The sequence below is a fragment of the Chiloscyllium punctatum genome, chromosome 10 (assembly GCF_047496795.1).
Source record: "Chiloscyllium punctatum isolate Juve2018m chromosome 10, sChiPun1.3, whole genome shotgun sequence".
NCBI classification, from domain to species: domain Eukaryota; kingdom Metazoa; phylum Chordata; class Chondrichthyes; order Orectolobiformes; family Hemiscylliidae; genus Chiloscyllium; species Chiloscyllium punctatum.
In genome coordinates, this window is record NC_092748.1 from 38,312,670 (window position 1) to 38,339,014 (window position 26,345).

At 39.1% G+C, this 26,345-nt stretch overlaps 1 protein-coding gene across 2 annotated transcripts in view; it reads left to right on the forward strand.

Moving 5' to 3' along the window:
- Nucleotides 1–26,345, forward strand: part of hecw2b (HECT, C2 and WW domain containing E3 ubiquitin protein ligase 2b) — a 338,435-nt gene that overhangs the window by 254,481 nt on the left and 57,609 nt on the right. For both annotated transcript variants that reach the window (XR_011961647.1, XM_072578957.1), the window contains exons 18-23: nucleotides 1,578–1,661; nucleotides 9,118–9,227; nucleotides 11,204–11,324; nucleotides 12,379–12,492; nucleotides 19,164–19,316; nucleotides 24,698–24,796. Coding sequence is in view for 1 of the 2 variants with exons in the window: in XM_072578957.1 (XP_072435058.1) it covers nucleotides 1,578–1,661; nucleotides 9,118–9,227; nucleotides 11,204–11,324; nucleotides 12,379–12,492; nucleotides 19,164–19,316; nucleotides 24,698–24,796 (681 nt within the window). In the remaining variant the exon portion in view is untranslated. The remainder of the gene's footprint in view (nucleotides 1–1,577; nucleotides 1,662–9,117; nucleotides 9,228–11,203; nucleotides 11,325–12,378; nucleotides 12,493–19,163; nucleotides 19,317–24,697; nucleotides 24,797–26,345) is intronic.

Sequence of the window (26,345 nt, forward strand, 5' to 3'; positions counted from 1 at the left end):
TCTGGGTAGTGTGTTCCAGATTCCACCTGTTCACTTCATTAGAAAAAAAATTGCCTCATTTTGCCATTACTTCCTTTGTCAGTCACCCAAATTGGTTGCCTTTGGTTCTTGATCCCTTCAAAGCAGGAACAATTTCTCCCTACCTACACTGTCCAGATTGTTTGGATGGTGTTCAGTGAAGTAAGTATACCATGTTACAATAGCAGTAAATATAGATAATCAAATTTTAGTATTTATTATTTGATTGTTATACCCGAGATCTCTCATAGATTAAATACTAACATGAATTGGCTGTGACCATCACCTGATCACAGTCTGAGGCAAGTCGAGGAGACCAATGTGGAATTTAAAAAAATGTTTGCACTGAAATTACCGACTTTGAAACCAGGCAACTGAGTAGGACACCAAGACACTCAGATCTGAATCTCTTGTTTTAATTCACACTTGCATGACAATTTAATCACTGGGAGATGAAAGGTTTGCCTGCCAGTTAGCCAGTCTGGAAAGACAGGGAGGCTGGACTCAGGAATATACACTGAACTATATTTCAATAGTTGCTTTTAAGCAGCAGAGCAGAGAGAATGTAAATTGATTTATTAGCAAGAATCGAATAGCTCTATTTCTCTCATCACATGGAAAGTTGCACTCAGAGATAACAGAAATTGAATAAACAACCTTTTATCAAGAACTCCAACATATTTATAAACTTTGTCACTGCTGATTCTGCCTCTCAATAACTAAACAACTGTGGTTCCACATTAAAACGGTAACACTTCAAGGGTGAAAGACTTTTAAGCTGTGCAGCCTTTATTCTATCTCGTAACAGTCAGTCTCCCCTTTTAAACGTATTACTTGTGTTTGTGTGTAATTGATGTTGAGATTTTATCTTGCCTCAGTGTTAGTAGGAGACAAGATTCCCCTTTCTTTCTCTCAAGAAAACCTTGTAATTGGCTCATTTAAAAAATCTCATTAACTGCAAATTTAATTGAAGTGTGATAGCTATGTGCTAAAAATGTAATTGACCAACTGAGAAAGGTTAAAAAAGAGGAAAACTGAAGTCCTCCTCCTCATTTTGTCACAACAACCAGTATGATTCATTTTGTGAATTCTTTTTGAATTATACCGTGATTGTATTTTCACTAATTTAAGCAATTAAAAACTTAGGAAGTAAGTGGTTGAATCACACTAACTGTTAAAATGCTGAGTTACACTGATGCAAAAATACAGCAGAAAGGACAGCCAATTTTAATTCAGCACAGATTTATCATCAGTACCATAAAATGTGTGATTGCATTGGTTGATTTTGCTACCTGAGGTTAGGTGCCAAAAATAAAACTGGCATTAGCGGAAGGAAGCAATGGAAAGCCCCTGCTAATAGGTTGCACACAAGATACTGAAATAAGTAGCTTGTGTGCCATTAGTGTGTTAAACCACCTTGATAAAACAATGATGACAGACCTAGGTGTGATCATCACAAAGTTTTGCCTTGTCTATTTTGGACTTTTCAAAGTCTTCATGTTATATATTGCATTGTAGTTTTCAAAGAATAATATTGAATTAATTGAATACTTCCATAGGGAGAAGATCCAGTTTATCAGGAGCGAGGGAACTAGTGGATTGGGGCGCTTATCCAGTGATGCAGATCTTGTTATGCTATTAAGGTAAGTGCATCACGTGTGACTGCTGAATGTACCTTGTGAAAGAGATGTGATTCCTGATGAAGAGCTTATGCCCGAAATGTCGACTATCCTGCTCCTCAGATGCTGCTTGACCTGCTGTGCTGTTCCAGCAGCATACTCTCGATGTTGTACATTGTGTCAAAGTTTAACTGTCCCTCTCGGGCTTTGTATTGACTGGATTAAAACATGATTATTGAATAACATACATCATCTAACCAACTTTAAAGTTACAGTTTAATTGAGACTGGCATATTGAAAAGGGTTTTACAGATAGTTAGATGATAAGCGTCACGCCTTAGTCCCTGCTGGCTGAATTTCTGATCTGAGTTTCAAAACATGAACAAACGGTGAACTAAAATCCAATTGTTTTAAGTTAGATTTGAGGAAAAAAAAGATACTGTGTCTCTCCTCAAACTTGGTTAGCCTGTGTCAGAGTAGATGTGAAAGCTATGTAACTGCTTACTTCAGTTTTGATAGAACACGACAAAGGGATGGCCTGAGGAAAGACAACCCACATTAAGTATGGCAGTGACTTTCAAAATGTGTACAATAAATATTGATGGTTCAAACAGCTAATTATAAAATTAGATCGTGTTAATTTCATAATATCAAATCTCTGAGATTTCCCATTGGAAGCTTGAGGAATTTGAGATGATACATTCTGTAAAGTAGTTTAAAATTGTCCTTTTGTTTTGAGCTATAAATTACCTGTTATATGCATTTGTATCTCCTGCTGCCAGCCTAACAATTAGAAAGGTTACTTTCTACATTTACTACCAATGAATTTGACAGAACGGGCATTAGAGTAGGTGAGTGAAAGATTCTTTTATTGGAAGTGAGAAAGGTTAAACAGTTATGCATGCTTTTTTGCATTTTCAAATGCTCTGGCTATTCTGGTTTTTCAGACCAGACGATGGAGTTGTCTGTGGTGCCACCAATACCTTCTAGGTATGTGTTCTCTATGGGTCTGTGTGGTCAAGTCTGGTTCGTTGATGTCCTTTACACAAGAAAATGTGCTGCCTTTTACCTGGTCTAGGTGTGAATCCAGCTCAACAGCATTGTGGTTCATTCTTAACTGTCCTCTGAAATGACCTAGCAAATCAACCAGTTCAAGGTCAATTAAGGATGGCCAACAATGTCCAGATCCCATGAAGGGATATAAATCCAATATTTCCTTTATTCCAACATAGCTGACCTCTGGGATTCTGTTCATCATTTATATTCTACCATAAGTTGATGGAGCCTGTGATGATGTTGTTCCTTTAACAAGGTCATGCTGTCCTTGGCTTTTTATTTTCAAAGAGGTCATAAAAGCAGTGATTCTGGGAAGTCTAAGATTGAAGGGTTATAGGGTGAACTTGATTAAAACTTGCAGATACTGCCTTAGAGAGAAGGCTTTCGAGTTAAAAAAAACACACTTGTGTAATGAAAGTGAAGTGGCCAATTCTCTCAGCTCAGGTTTGGTTTGGTTTGATTTTTAGCAGTCTGTCTGTTCACTGAAAGCAGGCAGTCAGTCAGCGAGGCTGCTGGTCCAAGAAACAGCTACTTGGAACAAGGAGTTCCATGCTGAATATCTCTGCCATATCTCTCTCTCCTGTAAGACCCTGTGTTTGATTTTACTTTTTTTGCCAAGGGACATTTATCAGGATTGTTGCAGTAATTTGGAACAGCATAATTAAGTTAGGATAGTCTGTTGGGTTTTCGGATAGTTGAAGTTGTTCTATATTCCGTTCTCTTTTATTTGTGTTTCGTTCGGTAATATTGCAAATGAATTCCATTTTATATAAAACTAAGTAATTGGGTTAGCTCCATCACTCCTAGACTATCCGTGTTACACCTGCTTAAAACAGCTAGCAAAGTTAGAATCTGAGCTACTTTCTTGAAATATTTTGAGGGTGTCAGGAGTGGTCCATAACAAGCACTATAAAATATTCTACCACCTTTGACTTCTTGTAGTTTAACAACTTTCACGTATTGAATGTGATTGAAATCAATGTGCAACTTTTTACTCAGGAGTGAGAATTCATGATTGTGAGGTACATATAGTTTTTCAACAATTTGATATTCCTTGTGTTGGAGAGTTGCTTGTAACATACATTTAATATGAAGTGTAATACCCCTGGATCTTACAGTTGTGCTCCTGTTGACTGTAGACAGTATTTTCTCAACCAAGGCTCAGTTTCTATCAATACTATGGACAGTATGACCATATTAAACCTATGACCATATTAATCTTTAATACCAATATATGATTTTCAGAAGAAGATCTGCAGCCAAAGTATACGCAATGGATGTCTGGGTTGGGTGACCCTGTTGTGTCATACCTAACAAGGTGTCAAGGAAGCTTCAAATGGATAGACATAAAAGGGAGCAATGCAACACTGAATTGTAATTCCCCATGACTATATTAGACATACTGGCAAAAGAAGACAGCAGTCTGTGTGAGAGACATTTTTACATTTTCTCTTTTCAGAAATACACAGGGACACAAGTTAGAAGTGAACTCTAACTTTGGTCTATGTCGGTTCGTGGCCTGACATCCCAGTGTGCACTGGTATGCTATGAAGGTCACAGCTTTGAGAGCAGCCATTAAAAACCCCTACACTGAAGGCAAAGGAAGGAAAAATATTCTGTCTTTATTCTGAGTGCTGCCAGCCAGCCACTGGCAAAAGAAACCAGGACAAAGGAATTTCAATCACTCTGCAACGCCAAGGATCGCAAAATCAACTGTTCCCTTCCAATGTTGCCACTGGCAATAACATCCATTTTACTGAATGGATTGTTCAACAATTTGTTTTGCACAAATGACACATAGACCAATTTGTCTTTATTTATTGAGAGGAGGTAATGGCCTAGTGGTATTATTGCTGGACTGTTAAGCCAGAGACCTAGATAATGTTCTGGGGATCTGGGTTCAAATCCTGTCATGGCAGATGGTAGAATTTGAGTTCAATGAAACAAAATCTGTAAATTAACCTTGTTGCAAATAACACAGGGGAAACATGAATAAAGAAATGGTGCCAGTATATCCTTCCACACCAAGAGGTTAGAACATGTGGAATGCCAGCATACATGGATGTGGAGTGAGCATATGGCCAATGACTATGGTATGTGCCCCGAGAACATGGAAATCTTTTGGAGAAAGTGAAGAGCTGGAATCATCATGTCTGATCTCTATATCGAGCACTCTCTGCTTCTAGTTTGCTTGTGGTGGATAGCACAATAGAAAGCTGTGTGTTAATGAGGTGAGATCTGCAGTTCAAGGCTGATGACAAGCAATAATCCCCTTAATAGCCAACTCACCACCGCTTAGTAAGAATCTCACCTTGATGCCTGAAACTTAGTTAAAAGATGCATTGAATTGTTGCCCAAGACTAGGTTTTCCTAACAGCCTCTTTAATAATCTACACCACTTCTTCGAATGGTTGTCGAAATGTAATAAACTACGTTTTGTTTACTATGGGCAGAATCTTATAGGAGCTATGGCGAGACATGTAGGAGTGTTGTGCAGGAAGTCCAGCGGGGCCTATCTCTTTGTCATAGTTACATACGATTTCATTTGTTCCTTTCATAAGAGCCATTCCAGTACAGTGACAGATCACAAATCTGATTGGAGGGATTCAAACATGGGCTTCCTGAAAATCAGTATGGATTTGGGAGCCAAACACACTTCAGCGAGAAAAGGGAATTTGGAGTTTGTTTGTTAATTTGCAAGTATAGCAAGTGATTAGGAAGGCGCATGAGGTGTTGTGTTTATTACAAGTGGAGCATAAAATAAAAGCAGGGGAAATACTATTGCAGCTAAGCAGGGCTTTGGTAAAATGACATGTAGAGTGATGTATACAGTTATGGTCTCCTTATTTGGACAAGAATAAAATTGCATAAGGAGTTTTTCAAAAAAGGTTCACTCAATTCATTCCTGCGATGAAGAGCTTATGTTTTGAAGAATGTTTGAACAAGTTAGAATTTCTATTGGAATGCAGAAGAATGAGAGATGATCTTATTGAAATATGTACAATCCTGAGGGGTCCTAGCAGGGTGCATGCTGAGAGAATGATGCCCCTTGTTGGAGATGAAAATTGGGCAACATAGTTTAAGAATAAAAGGTTTCATTTTTGAGGCAGTGTTGAATAGAAGCTCTTTTCTCTCAGAGTATCATTAGTCTGTGGAATTCTCTTCCCCAGTAAATAGTGGAGGCTGGGTTATTGAATTTAATCAAAGTTGAGTTAGATTGATTTTGTTGTCAAGAGAGTCAAAGATTACGGCAGACAGACAGAGGGATTGAGACCACGATCAGCCATGATTTTACGGAATGGGGAAGCAAGCTCAAACAGCTAAATGGGATTACTCCTTCTCCTAACTCCCTAGTTACTATTTGATGGGATATTCATTTGCAACGTCACTGGGGTCCAGGTTGGAGTTTTAAGGACAGGAGTAATTTTGGCAGATTTAAAGCAGAAAAGAGTCGATGTTAGAAATGCATATCCCTTTAAGAGTGAACTAGGACAGCTTCAGAGTTAATTGAGAGTAGGTGATATTGATTTGACTTTGTATTGAAAAAGAATAGGTGCTCGAAGTCCTAAAAGTCATAAAGGTAGATAAATCTCCAGGACCTGACCATGTGTATCCCAGGACATCGTGGGAAGCTAGGGAAGAACCTGCGGGGCCCCAAATCGAGATTTCTGTATCATCGATAGCTACAGATGAGATGCCAGAAGACTGAGGGCAGCTAATATTGTGCCATTATTTAAGAAAGACTGTAAGGAAAAGCCAGGGAACTTTAGCTTCGTGAGCCTGATGTCAGTGTTGGGTAAGTTGTTGGAGGGTATTCTGAGAGACAGAATCCACATGCATTTGGAAAGGCAAGGACTGATTAAGGATAGTCAGCATGGCTTTGGTCATGGGAAATTGTGTCTCACAAACTTGATTTAGTTTTTTGAAGAGGTGACCAAGAAGGTGATGAAGGCACAGAAATAGACGTTGTCTGCGTGGACTTTAGCAAGACCTTTGACAAGGTTCCGCCTGGTAGAATTGTTCGTAAGTTTAGATTACATGAGTCTCGGAGAGCTAACCAATTGTTTACAAAATTGGCTTGAAGGTAGGAGATGGAGGGTGGTAGTAGAGGGTGGTTGTTCAGACTGGTGGCCTGCAGCACGCAACAAGGATTGATGTTGGGTCCACTGTTATTTGTCATTTTATATAAATGATTTGGATGAAATGTAGGAGATATGGTTAGTACGTTCATGGATGACACCAAAATCGATGGTATAATGCACAGTGAAGAAGGTTATCCAAAAACACAATGGGATCTTGATCAACTGTGGAATGGCAGATGGAATTTAGATAAATGTGAGGTGTTGCATTTTGGCAAGACAAACTAGGTCAGTACTTACACAATTAACTGTAGGGCCCTGGGGAATGTTGTCAAACAGAGAAACCTAGGGGTACAGGTACATAGTTCCTTGAAAGTGGAGTCACAGGTAGACAGAAGAAGGTATTAGTCAGAGCATTGAGCATAGGAGTTAAGGCATCATGTTATAGCTGTACAAGACAGTTGTAAGACCATATTTAAAGTAGTATGTACAATTCTGGTCACCCTGCTGTAGGAAGGATGTTATTAAACAGGAAAGAATGCAAGAAATATTTACAAGAAGACTGGGGGGTTTGAGTTATAAGGAGAGCTTGGATCGGCTGGGACTTTTTCCCTGGAGCATAAGAAGCTTATAAAATTATGGGGGTCATAGATAAGATGAATAGCTAAGATCTAAGGTAGGGGAGTCCAAAACTAAAGGGATAGGTTTAAGGTGAGAGGAGAAAGATTTAAAAATTTTTCATGCAGACAGCGGTGCATATAGGCAACAAGCTGCTAGAGGAAGTAATAGAGAGGAACACAATTATGACATTGAGAACATATTTGGACAGGTACATAGATAGGAAATGTTTAGAAGGATATGAGGCACATTCAGGCAAATGGGACCAGTTTGGTTCAGGAAACCTGGTTGGCATGGACGAGTTGGGCAGGAGGGTCTATTTCCGTGCTGTATAACTCTGTGTCTCTAAAAGGCAAAATCCAAAATATCGCAAGTCTTCTTTTGGCAGCAGCACAGCTTATTTATTTTTAACCAGAAGTTGGACAGCTATTTAATAAGGCAAGAGATGTTTGTGCATTTGGAATATTCCACAGGTGTGCACCTCCCCATTTAAAGTTCCAGCAAACTACATTCAATGTTAAACACCATTATTGATGAGGAGAGTGAACATAACTGCATATTTTCTAATCAGTGCTTTGAATTCTGAAAATTCTGCCAATTAAACAAATGTTATTTTCTCTTTACAACTAAAAAAATGAAACAAGTAACTCTTCTTACATCCCATTTGGATCAGTGTGTCTTGAGCAATGTGAATGATAAATAATATCTCACACAGACCATGATTTATACTTTGGTTTTGTTCATGTATAGTACACAGTAGCAAATCCTAATTACATAAATTAATCGTTAATTTTCATTTTAGTATGTTTTATTTCTGTTATTATAGCTGATAGCTTTGCACAGAAAGGCAAATTGTATTTGATTTGATTTGATTTATTGCCATGTGTACTTAAGTACAGTGAAAAGCTTTGTTTGTGAGCAGTTCAAGCAGGTTGTAGTAAGCAAGGATATATAGATTATAGAGTGCTTAGACAGAGTGAGGCACAGGAGATATGTGAAGCAAGATTAACATTAACGGGTCAACATGATTTGATGTTAGAGAGTCTATTCACCAGTGTAATAATGTTAGGAAATTAAACAAATGTTTCATTTGCCTTGCTATTCTCTTAGACATAAGAGAGTTGTGTTTCAGTAAAAAAGTGTTATATATCTCGCATGCCAATTTTACCTTTTCTAACGAGTCAATATTAAGTTTTAGATCCCTTGGTGGTGAATATTGTTCCCATTACTATCTATAGTTATCACATTAAAAATGAAGATATCAACAAATAATTTTTTAAATTATGTGAAAAATTGGAAGAATATTATTTTCTATAGCACCTTTCATAACCTTAGTTTGTCACCGCCAGTTAACTTTTCTTGTAGAATTGTAGCCACTGACGTAATGTAGCAAATGATCTGTGCATAGCAAGTTCCAAAAATAGCAATGATAGACATGACCAGATAATAAGTTGTTGATGGTACTGATTGAGGAATAAGTTTGGCCTAGGATATCAAACAATCACCTCTTGCCTCCTCTGAATTTGAGACTTATTTATTACCTGATTCCAAATTAATATGAACTATCATATTAAGCTTAAAGTAGAAATGTAGTGATGCATGACAACAGTAGACTGAAAATTTAACTTTGTGAGAAAGGATGATACTAATGTAAACGATATAAATAATGTAAGAGAAGTTGACATTTTAAAAATAATTATTTATGTTTTGGTTTCTATCATGGGCAGTTTGTTTGAAGATGAGATTATGTCCTATGTGCCACCACACGCCTTACTTCATCCTACTTATTGCCAATCTCCACGTGGTTCCCCTGTGTCATCACCTCAGAACTCCCCAGGTAAATGACACATCATCTGACCGTGTAATGATTAGAATGAGAAACTGTAATAGAATGTAAAAGCAAGAACAATATTTCCATGTTGGTATTTTGTAATAGCACTGATAATCTTTTAATAATACCTCACCCATGCTTATTAACTTGCTTATTTGTGTTTAAGCCAAAACTGTTACATAAATTCTAAAGAAATAAACTGTAAAAATTCAAAGGGAAAACCAATCAAATAAAAGAGGAGAGATATGAGGGATTTGGAGGGAAAAATTCCAAGAGATGGTAAAAATTGCAATCTAAGGAATTAAGCAATAAGAAATCTTAATTAGTCATGAGTCATTGAGCTCTATATATTAATTACCTGTGCTCATGACATTAATACTGATACTTTTCTGAAGTTAATTAAATAGGAGAATGAATGGAATCTGGTGATATTGCAAGCTACTTGAAGAGGATTAGAAGATTAACTAAAATGTGAAATCTGTCCTCATAATGTTATTTCTGTGTGTTATGAATAAAATGAGGGTCTCCCACTTGTCAGCTACACATGAATAGGTTTACATTGTTAATTAAAGATTGGCTTTGATCCACTGCAGTGTTTGAAACTTGAAGTGAAAGTAAGTTGAGAGTTTTAAGACTGTGCTTTTCTACAAAATGCTTTTAGGTAGGCCCTATTAGGGTTGCTATTTCCATTTATATTTTATTTTGAATAATGTATCTAAACCTTTCTCACCTGGGAAGTACACGTTTGATTGTGCTGCCTGGGTTTTGGTTTTTGTTAATGTGTGAAGAAACATAAAATTTATCTTCATATACGATATTTAAACAGTGGTTGTGGAATCAATTCTAAGGCACACTGGGAAATAAGATTAAAATTAATCAAAGCCATTTAATCAGATTTTCTTCGCTGATCTAAGACCTGCCCTCTGTATATTTCTTGTCACAAACACAATTTATAGATGAATCGAGTCATCTGTGTCTTGCTCAGTTGTTAGGTTAGAATCCCGCCTCAGGCGACTGACTGTGTGGAGTTTGCACGTTCTCCCCGTGTCTGCGTGGGTTTCCTCCGGGTGCTCCGGTTTCCTCCCACAGTCCAAAGATGTGCAGGTCAGGTGAATTGGCCATGCTAAATTGCCCGTAGTGTTAGGTAAGGTGTAAATGTAGATGTAGGGGTATGGGTGGGTTACGCTTTGGCGGGGCGGTGTGGACTTGTTGGGCCGAAGGGCCTGTTTCCACACTGTAAGTAATCTAATCTAATCTAAAGAGACTAAATTCCTTCTTTGTTATGGAACATTCTCTTGTATTCTTATTCAGAACCAATGATACATTAGAAAAATCACAAGTATATTAGAAGGTGTTGGAAATGTGTGTAATTTTTCTCTATCTGACAGTGAGGTGACATGGTGGCTCAGTGGTTAGCACTGCTGCCTCACAGCGCCAGGGACCTGGTTCAATTCTAGCCTTGGGTGACTGTGCAAACTCCACACAGACATTCTCCCCATGTCTGTGTGGGTTTGCTCTGGTTCCTCCCACAGTCCAAAGATGTGCAGGTGAGATGAATTGGCTATGCTGAATTGCCCATAGTGTTAGGTGCATTGGTCTGGGTGGGTTGCTCTTCAGAGGGTCGATGTGGACTCGTTGGGCCGAAGGGCCTGTTTCCACACTGTGGGGAATCTAATCTAATCAAAAATCACAAGTATATTAGAAGATGTTGGAAATGTATGTAATTTTTCTCTCTCTGACAGTGAAAGGTAGGTTGATATTTTGAGCTGGAGTCTTGACAAGAAGCCAATTTAAGTGAATTAGATGTGATCCTCTGGGTGTTACAACTTTGTAGAAAATGCAATGGGAAGTGCTTTCCTTATATTTGTTATTAAACTTGCTGCTGCATATTAATAATGGTTCACATATTATGATAAAATCAATTTTGTTTGCTTGAGGAGAAAGAGTTTCCTTTGCCAAATTATAAATATTGCTGTTTGCAGGAACCCAACGTGCCAATGCTCGAGCTCCAGCTCCATATAAGAGGGACTTTGAAGCTAAACTCAGAAACTTCTACAGGAAGTTGGAAACAAAAGGTTATGGACAAGGACCAGGAAAGTTAAAGTGAGTCATTAAGGGGAATGCTGAGAAATGATTGTATTAACATTTGTATTTTTAGGACTATTCAGAAATGTATGTAATGTAATAGAAGTTTTTTTCTGTACTCGCAAGGTGTAGCTGTCACTGATGACTCCAGTGCACCATTGTTCTTGCTGACGCACACAGGCTCCTGGTCACAACACGTTGAATTTAAAATTCTCATCATTGTTTAGCCATCCTTTCCTGGTCTTGCCCAGTCTGATCTCTGTGATCTCCTCAGGGTACAAACTTGTGAGAAGTCTGCATTTTTCTTATGCGTGCCTCAGTGTAATTACTCCACCACTGGTGTTTATGCCTTCTGATGCTTACATCCTAAGCTATGGAATGCCCTCTTTACAACACTCCACCATTTAGAAAATGTTTTCCTTTTTTAAGACGCATCTTAAAATCTATCTCATTGACCAAGCTTTTGTACATCTGACCCAGTGTCTCCTTAGTTAACTTGATGTTGTCCTTTGTTTTATATGCATTTGTGAAGTGTCTTGGGATGTTTCACTATGTTAATGATGCTATATGAATATAAGTAGTTGTCATATTATGCTTGAAGGAAACAGACATTTCAGCCAATAAATTTCAACAGTGCTTAATATAAAACATTCCTATGTTAAATTGGGGATGCAGGCATTCTGATGCCTTGTGTAACCTTCACTTATTGACTATACTGTCCTGAGAGGTGGTTAGGTGATTTGCTCCCATGATTTCACCCTGATATTAGATTGACGGTTGCCTGGAAGTATTGTGTAAGGTATCCTTCATTCAGTATTTTTCTCCGAACCTCTCTCTTGTAAACAACTGGGTTCAAGTAGTTGTGAAGCGGAGAACAGAAATGAACATTTGTTGAATGCTGCAGTAATGAATCTGTGACCTGTTCTTTGCTGCAACACACCTAGCTCTGGAACATTACGCTGCCATAGGATATATGCCATCCTTATTTGAAATTTAGATGTATATGGTTTGTGCTGGTTTTGCTCTTACTCAAAAACAAACTGATTTATTTTGATAATTCTGTGCAATTCAGGTTGATCATCAGAAGAGATCACTTGCTTGAAGATGCGTTCAATCAGATTATGGGCTGTTCCAGGAAAGATCTCCAAAGAAATAAGCTTTATGTTACGTTTGTTGGGGAGGAAGGGTGAGTATGTGAGTAAATCAATAATGTGTTTATATGCTGGGAATTTATGTGGAGTCAGTACTCTGGCTGCAATATAAAGGTTAGCTATGTCTATTTCGCTGGGTCACACAGCAGTAGCATTTAAAAAAAATTCTTTCACAGAATGTGGGTATTGTTGGCTGGGCCAGCATTTATTGTCCATCCTTAATTGCCTTTGAGAAGGTGATGGTAAGCAGTCATCGTCAACTGCTGCACTCCATGTGGAGCAGATATGCCCACCATGCTATTAAGAAGTGAGTTCTCAAATTTTGACCCATTGACTGTGAAAGGCCAGTGATATATATTTCCAGGTTAGGATGGTGTCTGCCTTGGAGAGGAATTTGCAGGTGGTTATATTCCACGTTTTTGCTGCCCTTGCCCTTTTTGAAGTTGCACTATTAATTAGCAAAACCTCTGTCCATATTATGGGGGGAGGTCCCAATTCTGACAGTTGCTGGCTAATTAAATGAGCAGTAACATTCTAGTCCCAGCAACACCACTGAGAATGGAGGCTCTGCCAGAACTAGTCGAACACCAAAAGTAGAGTCATCGTGCACTTGGCTTGGTCCTGGCCATAATAAAGCTGGAGGTTTACCAGGGCTAGGCTAGCAGGCTCCCACAAAGAGGATGAGGGATGGGGGAAAGTTTGCCATTCCGTTTGGGAAGTTGCAGCTTGGCAGATAGTAGGCGCAGAAAAAGCACAGCAGGTCAGGCAGTATCCAAGGAGCAGGAGAATCGACGTTTCAGACATAAGCTCCTGAAGAAGGGCTTATGCCTGGAACGTTGATTCTCCTGCTCCTTTGATGCTGCCTGACCTGCTGTGCTTTTCCAGCAACAATTTTTCAGCTCTGATCTCCAGCATCTGCAGTCCTCACTTTCTCCTGGGTAGTAGGCGCAGCATCACTTCCATGGTACCCAAATTTACACCTACTTCTGGGGGATGTTGAAGAAGGTATAAAAGTCCAGCCAAACAATCCCAAGTATGTTAATTGTTGTAGAAATAAAATTGATTGTGAATAAAAACTTCTTAACCAGTTCTACCTATCATATGTATTTTTACATAACAGCAATCAAGTACTCTCATAACAAAGTTTCCTCTACCCAGCACTAATAAAATGACACTACCTTATGGTAATATGCAAATTGATGCTGGTTTCAAAACAATAGCAAGAACAAATTAGTGCTCCCTTGCAGTCCTACACAATGGGGAATCTTAGATTGACAAAGTACAGTATGTGAGGTTTATTTTACACTGAGACTTAGTTTACTTGCCTGATTCGTTCATTAAAAACTCAATAATTTTCTTTTCTTACTCAACTATACTTGTTTGGTACCTTTACTATTTTCTGTTTTAATATTTCTCATTTCTGATTCATACTGCATTTGTTGATTTTCTTTATATTCATTTTGGGTAAAGCTGTTTTTCACCTTGCTCTAAATGTTCTTATCCTATGTCTTAAGCTCTTCTATTAATCACATTTGTTTTAGATTGAACTGATTTATTTTCTGCTCACTGTCCCTAGTGGTAGGTTGTCCACTTGCTCCACTTCAAGACCATGTTAATTGGTGCTTCCTTCCTTGTTGGAGTAGCACCATATTGATAAGGAAACCATACTGAACACACTACAAATCTGTCGTGACATACTAATTCTTTCTCTCTGAGACCACTTTGAGACTAAATAATACTGTAAATGCATCTCTTAAAACTACCTACAAATTCATGCTCAATTTCCTTTTCACTGTTCTATGACAAAGTTCCTAGTTGGTTGAAGATTAAAGAAATATTCTCATCTCATTGGACTGATGTAAACTGGTTACCTCAAACTAAACATCCAAGATCTAACTGGATCTGTACACATTCCTAGTTCATTAATAATTGTTATTTTGTTATTGTGTTTTGTTATTTTTTAAATGGGCATACCTACATTTTTAAAAAATAGAATGCAATAACTTCATCAATTGTATTTGCATTGAAAGTTAATTAAAAATAAAAACACTTGAGCAAACCTGTATTGCTGTAGATTGTATGGAAAAGAGACTTGCTTTTCTTACAGTGTAAGCACCCTTAGTCATTGCAGATGATACAAAGATAGGTGGAGTTGTGGACAGTGAGGAGGGCTGTTGTCGGCTGCAGAGGGACTTAGATATGATGCAGAGCTGGGCTGAGGAGTGGCAGATGGAGTTCAACCCTGCCAAGTGTGAGGTTGTCCATTTTGGAAGAACAAATAAGAATGCGGAATACAGGTTTAATGGTAGGGTTCTTGGTCAGGTGGAGGAACAGAGGGATCTTGGGGTCTATGTACATAGATCTTTGAAGGTTGCCACTCAGGTGGATAGAGTTTGTAAGAAGGCCTATGGAGTATTATCTTTCATTAGCAGAGGGATTGAATTCAAGAGTCGTGAGGTGATGTTGCAGCTGTACAGGACTTTGGTTAGGCCACATTTGGAGTACTGTGTGCAGTTCTGGTCGCCTCACTTTAGGAAAGATGTGGAAGCTTTGGAGAGGGTGCAGAGAAGATTTACCAGGATGTTGCCTGGAATGGAGAGTAGGTCGTACGAGGATAGGTTGAGAGTTCTCGGCCTTTTCTCGTTGGAACGGCGAAGGATGAGGGGTGACTTGATAGAGGTTTATAAGATGATCAGAGGAATAGATAGAGTAGACAGTCAGAAACTTTTCCCCCGGGTACAACAGAGTGTTACAAGGGGACATAAATTTAAGGTGAAGGGTGGAAGGTATAGGGGAGATGTCAGGGGTGGGTTCTTTACCCAGAGAGTGGTGGGGGCATGGAATGCGCTGCCCGAGGGAGTGGTAGAGTCAGATTCATTGGCGACCTTTAAGCGGCATTTGGATAGGTACATGGATGGGTGCTTAATCTAGGTTAGAAGTTCGGCACAACATCGTGGGCCGAAGGGCCTGTTCTGTGCTGTATTGTTCTATGTTCTATGTTCTATATGCAGATCATAGAATCCCTACAGTGCAGATAGAGACCAGTCAGCCCACCAAGTCTGCACCAACCCTCTGAAGATCACCTCACCCTATCCCCATAGTTAACCCATCTAGTCTGTACACTATGGGGCAATTTAACATGGCCAATCCACCTGACCTGCACACCTTTGGACTGTGGGAGGAAACCAGAGGACCCAGAGGAAACCCACATGGGCATGGGGAGAATGTACAAACTCCACACGGACAATCACCCAAGGCTGGAATCGAACCTGCGTCCGTGACACTGTGAGGCAGCAATGCTAACCACTGAGCCACCATGCTGCCCCATGGCTGGGCACAAGTCTTTGCTGAACACAAGGAATGGGGGCTCCTCCTTTGTAAACCATATGAATCTCAAACCAGTTGATTTTGAAGACACATGTTTGGAAGTGCACAACTATTTGATCTATTTGATCATCTGCACATCATGCATAAGAACAAAGAGCTGTCGCTTCCAGGTGGGAACAGTCACAAACCTCTGAGGTGAAAGAGGGGAGATCAGAGGAAGTGACTTTGGTGAAAATATCCATGCTTACTGAAGCCTAAAATAAAAGCAGAACACATTGGAGCAGCACATCAACCAGTGTTTTAAAAAAAGCTGGAGAGTATTCTGCATAGATTTGTAACTGTTTGAGAGTGAATAGCAATACTGTCTCTTCTTACCGAACTGGTATTAGATTCTAAAATATCTAGAGTGGCTTTAATTCAATGGGTGTCAAATTGAGCAGTTAATAGTTCTGTGGGACCATAGTACAAGTCATTCTGAAGAAAACAAATAAATATTTCTTTTCTTTACCACCAAGGTAAAGTTAATATCTATGTTTCTAGGGTGGAGTACTTGCTTTGGACCAACGGGTTGAAAAACTCAAATGAATTGCATAAAGAAACACACAAGAAGTGACATTACACATGCATTGATTGTGGGTTCTACTGTTGAATAAATTATGTATTTAACTGCAGTCTGGTATTTAAATTTAGCTTTAATTTCCACAAAGTGTGTAGGATACATTTTCCAATGGCTTGGATTTCTTCTGACAATATACAATGAGGCTAATGGACTTGTCTTATGTTATGGAGGAAATTCAACAGCAACTTCTAGAGTTTCCAAGTACACAGTTAAACCTGGAAATTCATTAGTTGCTGCATGGGTTACTCTATTCCAATACAGGTTATGTTGCACCAAGACTGATGCACTCAGCATTGAAATCCATGTAACAGAAAGAAGTCGTCCATTTATCCACTTGTAAACCATTAATCATGTCTGAAAAACATTGTGCTGGCATAGTCAGGTAAAAGTGGGCTTTTAGTGGTGTGATAAATTATACATAGTACCAAATGACCCTCTGGCTCAGATTTTACTAAGTCAGGATGACCTGGGAGCTTTATATATGATGGGCAGGATTCCAGGATTTCTGCCTGCATTCCATCTCTGACAATTTTCACTAGCACCTAATAAGGGTATGTGCAATTAATCCCCATGTGACATGTCCACCCTTGCTGGATCCCTTGTGAGGGTGGGCAGGCTAAAACCCCATCTCAAATTTAATGGAACTGGGTCCCTTTCGTAAGTGGGTGTGGTTCACAGGCTCTTAAAAGGGGCATGAACATTGGGGAATTCAGTTCCAAGTAGGGAAACAACAAACATGTCCCTTCATTATGGGTTGCACGGTGGCTCACAACACCAGGGACCCGGGTTCGATTCCAGCCTTGGATGACTGTCTGAGTGGAGTTTACACATTCTCCCTGTGTCTGTGTGGATTTCCTCTGGGTGCTCCGGTTTCCTCCCACAATCCAAAGATGTGCAGGTCAGGTGATTTGGCTATGCTAAATTGCCTGTAGTGTCAGGGGTGAATTTGGGTAGGGGAATGGGTCTGGTTGGGTTACTCTTCAGAGGGTTGGTGTGGAATCTTGGGTTGAAGGACCTGTTTCCACACTGTAGGGAATTTCGTCTATTATTTCATTTACAGTCTTTGAAACACACACGCAAAAAAAGACTGTTCTTTCTGTTACAGTCATTAAATTCTAGTTTAAAGGTTGGATGTATTTTTACTACTGTGCTTGAGATAATTGTAATAATACAAAGGGATCTAAATGTCCAGAGGGCTTTAAAATAGGTTGAAAAATCTTTCAGAAGCTGTTGGTTAGAAATTAGAAGTTCCCACCTGCTTGTGAAATCTGTCAATTAATAAGCCATCTGGTACAGTTTAAAAGTCTTAGTTGTCTGTTTTTGCAATTTCAATAGGTTTCATTGTTTGTGAATTGCAAATTGATATTATTTCCGAAACCATGATGAATTCTTGACAGAGTTTCAAAAGTCTAGAGCCACTTGCTTTTAGCATTTTGATGTAGTTAATGAAAAGAATGTTTGTTTTTATTAGGGTGGACCTCTTGAAGGGTTTTAAATTTTTTTTTAAGAGTTTTTTTGTTACAGTTTGGAGTATTTGAATGAGATGAGAGCATTTTAGAAATCTGCTTATGTTCATTGTGTATTTCAAAGTCATCCTGAGCTCTGTCCGTAGTGGCTACTATGTGATTGGCTATGGAAGATTCTGGGATAGCATGCTGGGGCATGGAGGGTATGAGTGGACAAAGAGGGATATCAAGGACCATGGAGAGGCCATAGGAGGGCCACAGATGGTAGGTGGGTCATGAGGACCAGTGGACCCAACAGCCTTTAATACAACGAGTTAGAAGTCCCACAGAACCCAGCCAGATCTTCCAACTAGCCTGCCATGGCACTTACACGTTTCCATTGGCACCTTTAAACTGCCTCTGGATGTGTCAGGTCTGAGTCCATTCTGCCCACACTTCCTTGGTGTGGTAAAATAATGAAAAAAACGTCATTTTCACAGAGACAGGTCTGTCAAAGCAAACATTTTCCTGTCTTGATTTTCTGGTCTCTTTCTGGAAATTCCAGCCATTGGTGTCTCATTTTTTTCACAAGTTAACTGATTGTTTTGGTGACATTATACACCGCATCCTCAGTACATGCTATGGCATGATGGATAACTAGAACAGAAGGAATTGAAAAGCAAATTACTGGCATTCTTCAGTCTGTTGTACAATATACGTGCTGTCTGTTTATAGATTGTCCAAAATTATTTTTGTTAGGAAGTACAGCAGTCAGTCAAATAAGAAGTTTTAAATGTAATTTTATTGGCATGTAACTTCTGATGGGTTAAAGGTTTTTGTTTTCAAGAACACAGTATGTCATTGGTATTAAATATAACTAAACATTTGCAGTAATACAATTCCTTTAATTCCTTCCACCTCTTTATTGACTGTTTATTATAAGTACATTTCCTCAGTAAATTTTCCTTCTTCTGTTTGAAACATTGTATTCATTTAGATCACCTCAGTTACCATTACATTGTTTTATCTTAATTCTGATCATTCAATAATACTTAAGTTCAGTCCCGAAAGCCTTAGTATTCAAATGTGTGATTTAATTGTTGAGGCTAAAGGAGGTTCAGTGTTACATGTATTCTACCTTTTGGTTTATAATAAATGAATACCTTATTACAGAGTGATTGACAAGAAATAAGAAACTGCTGATTTACATTCCTAGTGATGAAAAACAAAGGAAAGCATCTGATGTTATGAAAGTAATTACTTCAAATATTTGCGTCACTAGGTACAAAGTGGTGAATTATGTTTCTTCTTTTAGGTTGGATTATAGTGGTCCTTCTCGAGAGTTCTTTTTCCTGGTATCTAGAGAACTCTTCAATCCATATTATGGTTTGTTTGAATATTCTGCTAATGACACTTATACAGTGCAAATCAGCCCCATGTCTGCATTTGTAGACAATCATCATGAATGGTAAGCACTTTTATGACTATTTTCAGGATTTCTGATGAATTTTTCAAATTAAAAATGAACTCCAAAACATTTTCTAGGCATTATGTAAAAATGCAGAACCTAAGAGAAAGTTAGTGTATTTAATAACATTTTGGAGGAGTTAAATCCAGAGATATAAGGAAATAAAAATTAATTATTTTAAATGTTCAATGCATTTTAATCTGAAATACTCACTTGATCACCTCAGGGATGACCAGTGGTAGTGGATTAAAAACTTTGAAATTGAACCTTATTGATCATCTTTTCAAGATCTGGTAACTTGACTTGTCTGCAGACTGATTCCTGTAATTATAAAGTCATTCCCCTCTGTCTTGACACGCTGTTTCTTAATCCCCTGGTCTTCAGTATTGGAAAGGCTGCTGATGAGTTCAAATTCTTCACAAGCTCTATGAATTTTGCCACCTTGTTGTGTCATTGTTTCTGTTTCTGTCTTGGTAATTGCACTTATTGCACTTAATTTTCCTCTCCAAAGTCACTCACCCTTGAGCTGCTGGAATTTACACTTGGAGTGATTGATTATTCAGTTGAGTTTAGACAAGAAATTTAAATGTTTGCACTTGAGATTCAGGTGGATTTTACAGCAAATTAGGACTGTCTCCAACCTGAACATAAAAGCTACTTCACTTAATCAGAAAAGTAATAGCTATACTCCTGAAATCTGAATCAGCCAAGTTGGCAAAAACTCTTCCTGCTGGTTAGAGAGGCAATACTTTGAGCTCCCAAACTGACTGACTTCAAAAAAGGCTGCCCGCATTCCTTACATATTCTGGGCTGCTTTAACAAGGCTTGATTATCTGTCGCCTCACTTGAACAGCACTAAATTTGGTTGTGGATGGTGCTGGGCTTGCAAGGCAACCTACAAAGATTGAGGATGGATCATGGACCCAGTTAAGTGGGCGGCACAGTGGCACAGTGGTTAGCACTGCTGCCTCACAGCGCCTGAGACCCGGGTTCAATTCCCGCCTCAGGCGACTGACTGTGTGGAGTTTGCACGTTCTCCCTGTGTCTGCGTGGGTTTCCTCCGGGTGCTCCGGTTTCCTCCCACAGTCCAAAGATGTGCAGGCCAGGTGAATTGGCCATGCTAAATTGCCCATAGTGTTAGGTAAGGGGTAAATGTAGATGTAGGGGTATGGGTGGGTTACGCTTCGGTGGGGCGGTGTGGACTTGTTGGGCCGAAGGGCCTGTTTCCACACTGTAAGTAATCTAATCTAAAGTCATAGAGTCATACAGCACGGAAACAGACCCTTTTGTCCAACTCGTCCATGCTGACCAAGTTTCACAATTAATCTAGTCCTATTTGCTTGCATTTGGCCCATATCCCTGTAAACTTTTCCTATTCATGTCCCTGTCCAAATGTCTTTTAAATGTTGTAACTGTACCTGCATCTACCACTTCATCTGGCAGTTCATTTCCCATTTGAACTACCCTTTGTGCGAAAAAGTTGCCCCTTGGGTCCTTTCTTTATCCTCTTACCTTAAATCTATGCCCTGTAGTTTTGGACTCCTGTGCCCTAGGGAAAAGTCCTTTGCTATTTACCTTATCTTTGCACATTCTAGTGGGAAAGTTTTCAGAAACCCAGGGAGGGGATAGGTTTTGGAGGCCAGTCAAGAGACACACAGAGAAGCACCATTTTGGGGGTGCCCCTGATGCACATGTAGCAGTCACCTCTGCCCCAAATGATGTGCTCCTCTTTCCTATTTTTTAACCAATTGCAATAAAAAAACAACCTCCTTACTCTTGCTGCCTGCCGGTGCCCGGTAATACAGGTGGACTGAGGGCCCAAATGAACAGTAATTGGCCACTTAAGAACAGTAATAGGCCTCAGAGACGGTGGTCCAGTAGATGCCCCCTCCTACTGCTTGTGTAATGGGGACTGGGCCAGGGTTGTTTTGGGAAGGTTGCGAGCTAGCCACTGTACCTCATGATAATAAAATGTCTGGTGGTGTGACACCATTCAATTCACCACGAGAAAGCAAACATTTACTTTTCCAAAAGAACAATGTGATGGTTTGGCTGAATTCTGTTTTAATATAGTGGCTTTTAAAGAGGGAATGATTGGACACATTTCAAAGGTTTAGGATTTAACTAAATGCATTTCTTTCAGTGAAACAGCACAATACAATAATACAAATAACCTCCTTTTTGAACAGTAAAATTCTTTGATTTTAGAGACGTGAGGGTCAGAAATTAGTTCTCCCTTTTGGTGTCAGTAGGCTGGATTTTCATTCCAGGGTCCTCATCTCAATGCTGGCCAAGATTCCAGGTTTAAGAGCTGGGGAAGGCTGGTGGCAGAGCCTGGAAACAATTAAATGGCTGCCTCCATGAACTCTGCAAGATGTAGAATGGCTGGCAGGTTCCCAAGGCTGGTGGGCCAACAAGAGGATCAGATGCAGGAGCTGCTGATGTAGTTTGGTGAAAGAGCTGCCTGCCCAAATTGGAGTCACCACCAATGAAATGGAAGACTCTTTACTTGTGAAAATGATCACATCTCTAATCTGTTTTTAAACCCTTTGTGTTTTTCCTGGCATTTGATTTTAGTCTAAAGGGCTTGGAACTGAGTGCAAACGAAACTTCATTACACATTGTCCAGTGAAGGAATTAATTTCCATTTCTCATCTCAAGCAGTAACTGTCTCAATGTCCAGCAATAGAATGGCTGGGTGGATGAGGAAACAGTGATATGGAACAGAGTGAATAATTCGAATCCCTACAGTGTGGAAACAGGTCCTTCAGGCCAACAAATCCTCATCGACCCTCTGAAGAGCATTCCACTCAAACTAATTCCCCTACATTTACCCATGACTCATGCACCTAACCAACACATCCCTGAACACTATGGGCAACTTAGCACGGCCAGTTCACCTAACCTGCACATCTTTGGATTTTGGGAGGAAACCAGAGCATCTGGAAGAAACCCACACAGACACAGGGAGAATGTGCAAACTCTGCACAGACAGTCGCCTGAGGCTGGAATCGAACCCAGGTCCCTGGTGCTATGTGGTAGCAGTGCTAACCACTGAGCCACCATGCCACACTGTGCCATCCTAAGGACAACTGGCTCTGTGAAGCTTAAACACTGATATATAATTTGGATCTAATGGCATGTTTCCTTGTAATTTTTAAATAGTTCTATGGATAGTTGATGAGCTGGTCTGTTTTTAAGTATCAATATTTAAAAACAATAGGCGATTTAGGTGTCTACTAGTACCAAAACATTCATTGGTGTTTTGAACATTATAAGTAGGTTTCTGCAAATGCTTGTAAGCTTATATGGCAGGAGCATCTTTTCTTGGATTTAACTCAGCACTGTTGCACTGCTCTAAAAGTGGATCCACATGAAACTGCAGCACTTGAAGAATAGAAACATTACCTGTGGCCACTGGATGGCACCAGAATACTGCATGATTGAAAGATTAATGCAGTGAAAGGATATATCAAGAGAGGCAGAAGTGCTATACTAACTATAGAATGGAGTCAGTGTTGCACAGTGATTTTCTATCATGTCTACAATGCCAGTCTGAAAATCAGCATTATTTGTTTTTCTTAAAATTCAGAAGCTAGGTTCTTTGAAACTTTAACCCAAGTGAAGTTAAGATGTTTGTCCATCTTAAACAACAAATTTGACCATTTCCCAGTTCACTGATGTCCTTCTCAGAGATTTTCCAATATGAATCCTCCTGATTGACAGCCATAGTATTCTGCAACATCCGGCCCTAAAACAGTGATTGGAGGAAGGCATAACTAACAGCTCCTCTCCCCTTATGCAGCTTCCAATATTAAGAAAGTTGACTATGAAGAAAACACAGTATTTTTTGTTCTGGAAAGAATAAAAATATTTTTGCATAAATAAAAATATAACAATATTTTTGATGCTTTAATCAAGTGAAATATGCACCTAAATTCCTATGTTGTTGTAGGTTACATCTGACAACTCCCAGGCCATCAGACAACAACAGAAACATACTTGGTACCAGCACTAGTAATTCAGACATATGGGGAGACTGAGTTAAATTTCTGTCTTGAGAAATTAATTCCAGTATATATAAAAAGTAAAACCTGACATTAGCAAGAATTACTGAAGCTGCTTGATTCTTTAAAACAGATCCACAAGTGTCCTAATGGGAAGAAAACCTGCTGTTCTTAGCCAGTGTGACCTGGATGTGATCTCAGTCTCACATCAAAATGATGATTTTTTTTTTACCAGTCCATTAAAATGGCTGAGCCACCAGGGCAACTGGTGAAGAGCAACAAAGAGCCTTGCTAACAATGACCAACATCTCTCGAATTAAATTAAAAAAACCTGCTGTCATCCATCAATGAACAGGCTTCCCTGATTCCGACTAGTAATCTTTTTCTCTTGCAGGAACTGACTCATTCCATTATTTTTACTACGGTGACACAAACCTGTTAGGGATTTGTCCTGGTTGCCATTCTTATCTGTAAGCTTTTGAAGCCCAAATTTGCTATCATCTTGATTGACTTGATTTAGGTTCATGATCAATGCAGGAACCTGCTTCATTGTCTTTAGTAGAGGAAACTGAACTCATATAATTGCTACCAGGATTTTGCTGGTCTATAATCTCATAAGATCATAAGAACATGTTGCCTCTGCAGTGAACACTACCCATTTTCAAGATTACCAGCAATATTTACTGTATTTCATGCTGCCTATTGAAAACTTTCTGCCTTTTAATTTTCTTTTACGTCAATAGAAATATTGCCAAATTCTAACAGCAATCTTCGTGAGACTCACTGCCTTGCTCACAAAGGATGTGATCGTGTATTTTTCAAAGACGATGTTTTTATCTGTGAAATTTTTGCCACATAGGGAATGAAACTTGCTCATAGTTCGCAGTTTATTTAAGATGTGCATTATTTTATTTTCTAGAATTGATCATAAGATGATCTATTATAATCCAAACCTTTGAGTTTAATATCTTTGCTGAGGGATCTTTTGTAATTGAACTATAAACTTAATAAATAAAATCCAAGTTGAAATTGCCAGGATATTACCTTTCAAAATATTTTAACAAAGGTTTTAATTTACATCAATACAAAAACTGATCAATTTGAGTATTGAGTATAATACCTTAAAGGAAGAGTGAGATATCAAATACTTAAAAAAGGAATTTCAGATTTTAAGATCAGGGCAACGAAAGTAGCAGCCACTAAATCAACACGTGTTTTCTCATGTTGTCGGTGCAGCAGTCTACATATTGCTAGTATACAAGTCAGTAGTCTCAAACATGATATAAGATGCTTTAATAAAACAAAACTCTCTGATAGTATATAAATTACAATTATCCAAAAGCGAATTAAATTTTGGAACTGCTTTTATTTTAGGTTCAGATTCAGTGGTCGAATCCTTGGTCTTGCTCTTATCCACCAGTATCTGCTCGATGCCTTCTTCACAAGGCCATTTTACAAGGGCCTGCTTAGAATGTAAGTGTTTCTGCTTTAAGAAGAAAAAGTTATTTGATGTATTACACTGAAATGTGAAACTGTTACAGTGTTTAAGTGTAATCTTCTTTGACTTGACCTACTCTTGGAAAATAAGGCAGAGCAAGTGACTGAAATGTCAGTGGGGGAGCACTTTGGGGCCAGCGTCCATAATTCTATTAGTTTTTAAATAGTGATGGAACAGGATTGACTGAATCTAAAAGTTTAAGTTCTAAATTGGAAGAAGGTCAATTTTGATGCTTTTAGGCAAGAACTTTCAAAAGTTTATTGGTGGCAGATCTTCACAGGTAAAGGGAATGCTTGAAAATGGGAAGCCTTTAAAAATGACATAACGAGAGTCTGGAGACAATATGTTCCTGTTAGGGTAAAAGGCAAGGCTAGTAGGTGTAGGAATACTGGATGACTATAGAAATTGAGGTTTTGGTTAAGAAAAAGAAGGAAGCATTTGCCAAGTATAGACAGCAAAGATCAAGTGAATCCTCAAAAAAGTATAAAGGCAGTAGGAGTGTATTCATGAGGAAAATCAGTAGGGCAAAAAGGGGACATGAGATAACTTTGGCAAATAGGGTTAAGGGGAATCCAAAGCGATTTAATAAATACATAAAGGACAGAAGAGTAAGTAGGGAGAGAAAAGGATCCCTCAAAGATCAACAAGGCAGCCTATGTGTGGAACTGCAGAAGATGAGTGTGATACTTTTTGTATCAGTGTTTACTGCGGAGGAGGGCATGGAAGATATAGAATGTGGGGGAACAGATAGCAACATCTTGAAAAATGCCCATATTACAGAGGAGGAGATGTTGGATGCTTTAAAGCATATAAAGGTGCATAAATCCCCAGGACCTGATCAGGTGTACCCTAGCACTCTGTGGGAAGCTAGTGATATGATTGCTGGGCCCCTTGCTGAGATATTTGTATCATTGGTAGCCACAGGTGAGGTGGCGAAAGACTGGAGGTTGGGGAACATGGTGCCACTGTTTAAGGTGGCAAGGAAAAGCCATGGAACTATGGACCGGTGAACCTGACATTGGTGGTGGGCAAGTTGTTCGAGGGAATCCTGAGAGAGAGGATTTACATGTATTTGGAAAGGCAGGGACTGAGTAGGGATAGTCAACATGGCTTTATGCATAGGAAACATTGTCTCACTAATTTGACTGAAGTTTTTGAAGAAGTAACAAAGAGGATTGCTGAGGGCAAAGCAGTAGATGTGATCTATATGGACTTCAGTAAGGCGTTCGACAAGTTTCCTCATGGGAGACTGATTAGCAAGGTTAGATCTCACAGAATAAAGGGAGAACTAGCCATTTGGATACAGAACTGGCTCAAAGGTAGAAGACAGAGGGTGGTGGTGGAGGGTTGTTTTTCAGACTGGAGGCCTGTGACCAGTGGAGTGCCACAAGGATTGGTGCTGGGTCCACTACTTTTCATCATTTATGTAAGTGATTTGGATGTGAAAATAGAAGGTATAGTTAGAAAGTTTGCAGTTGACACCAAAATTGGAGGTGTAGTAGACAGTGAAGAAGGTTATCTCAG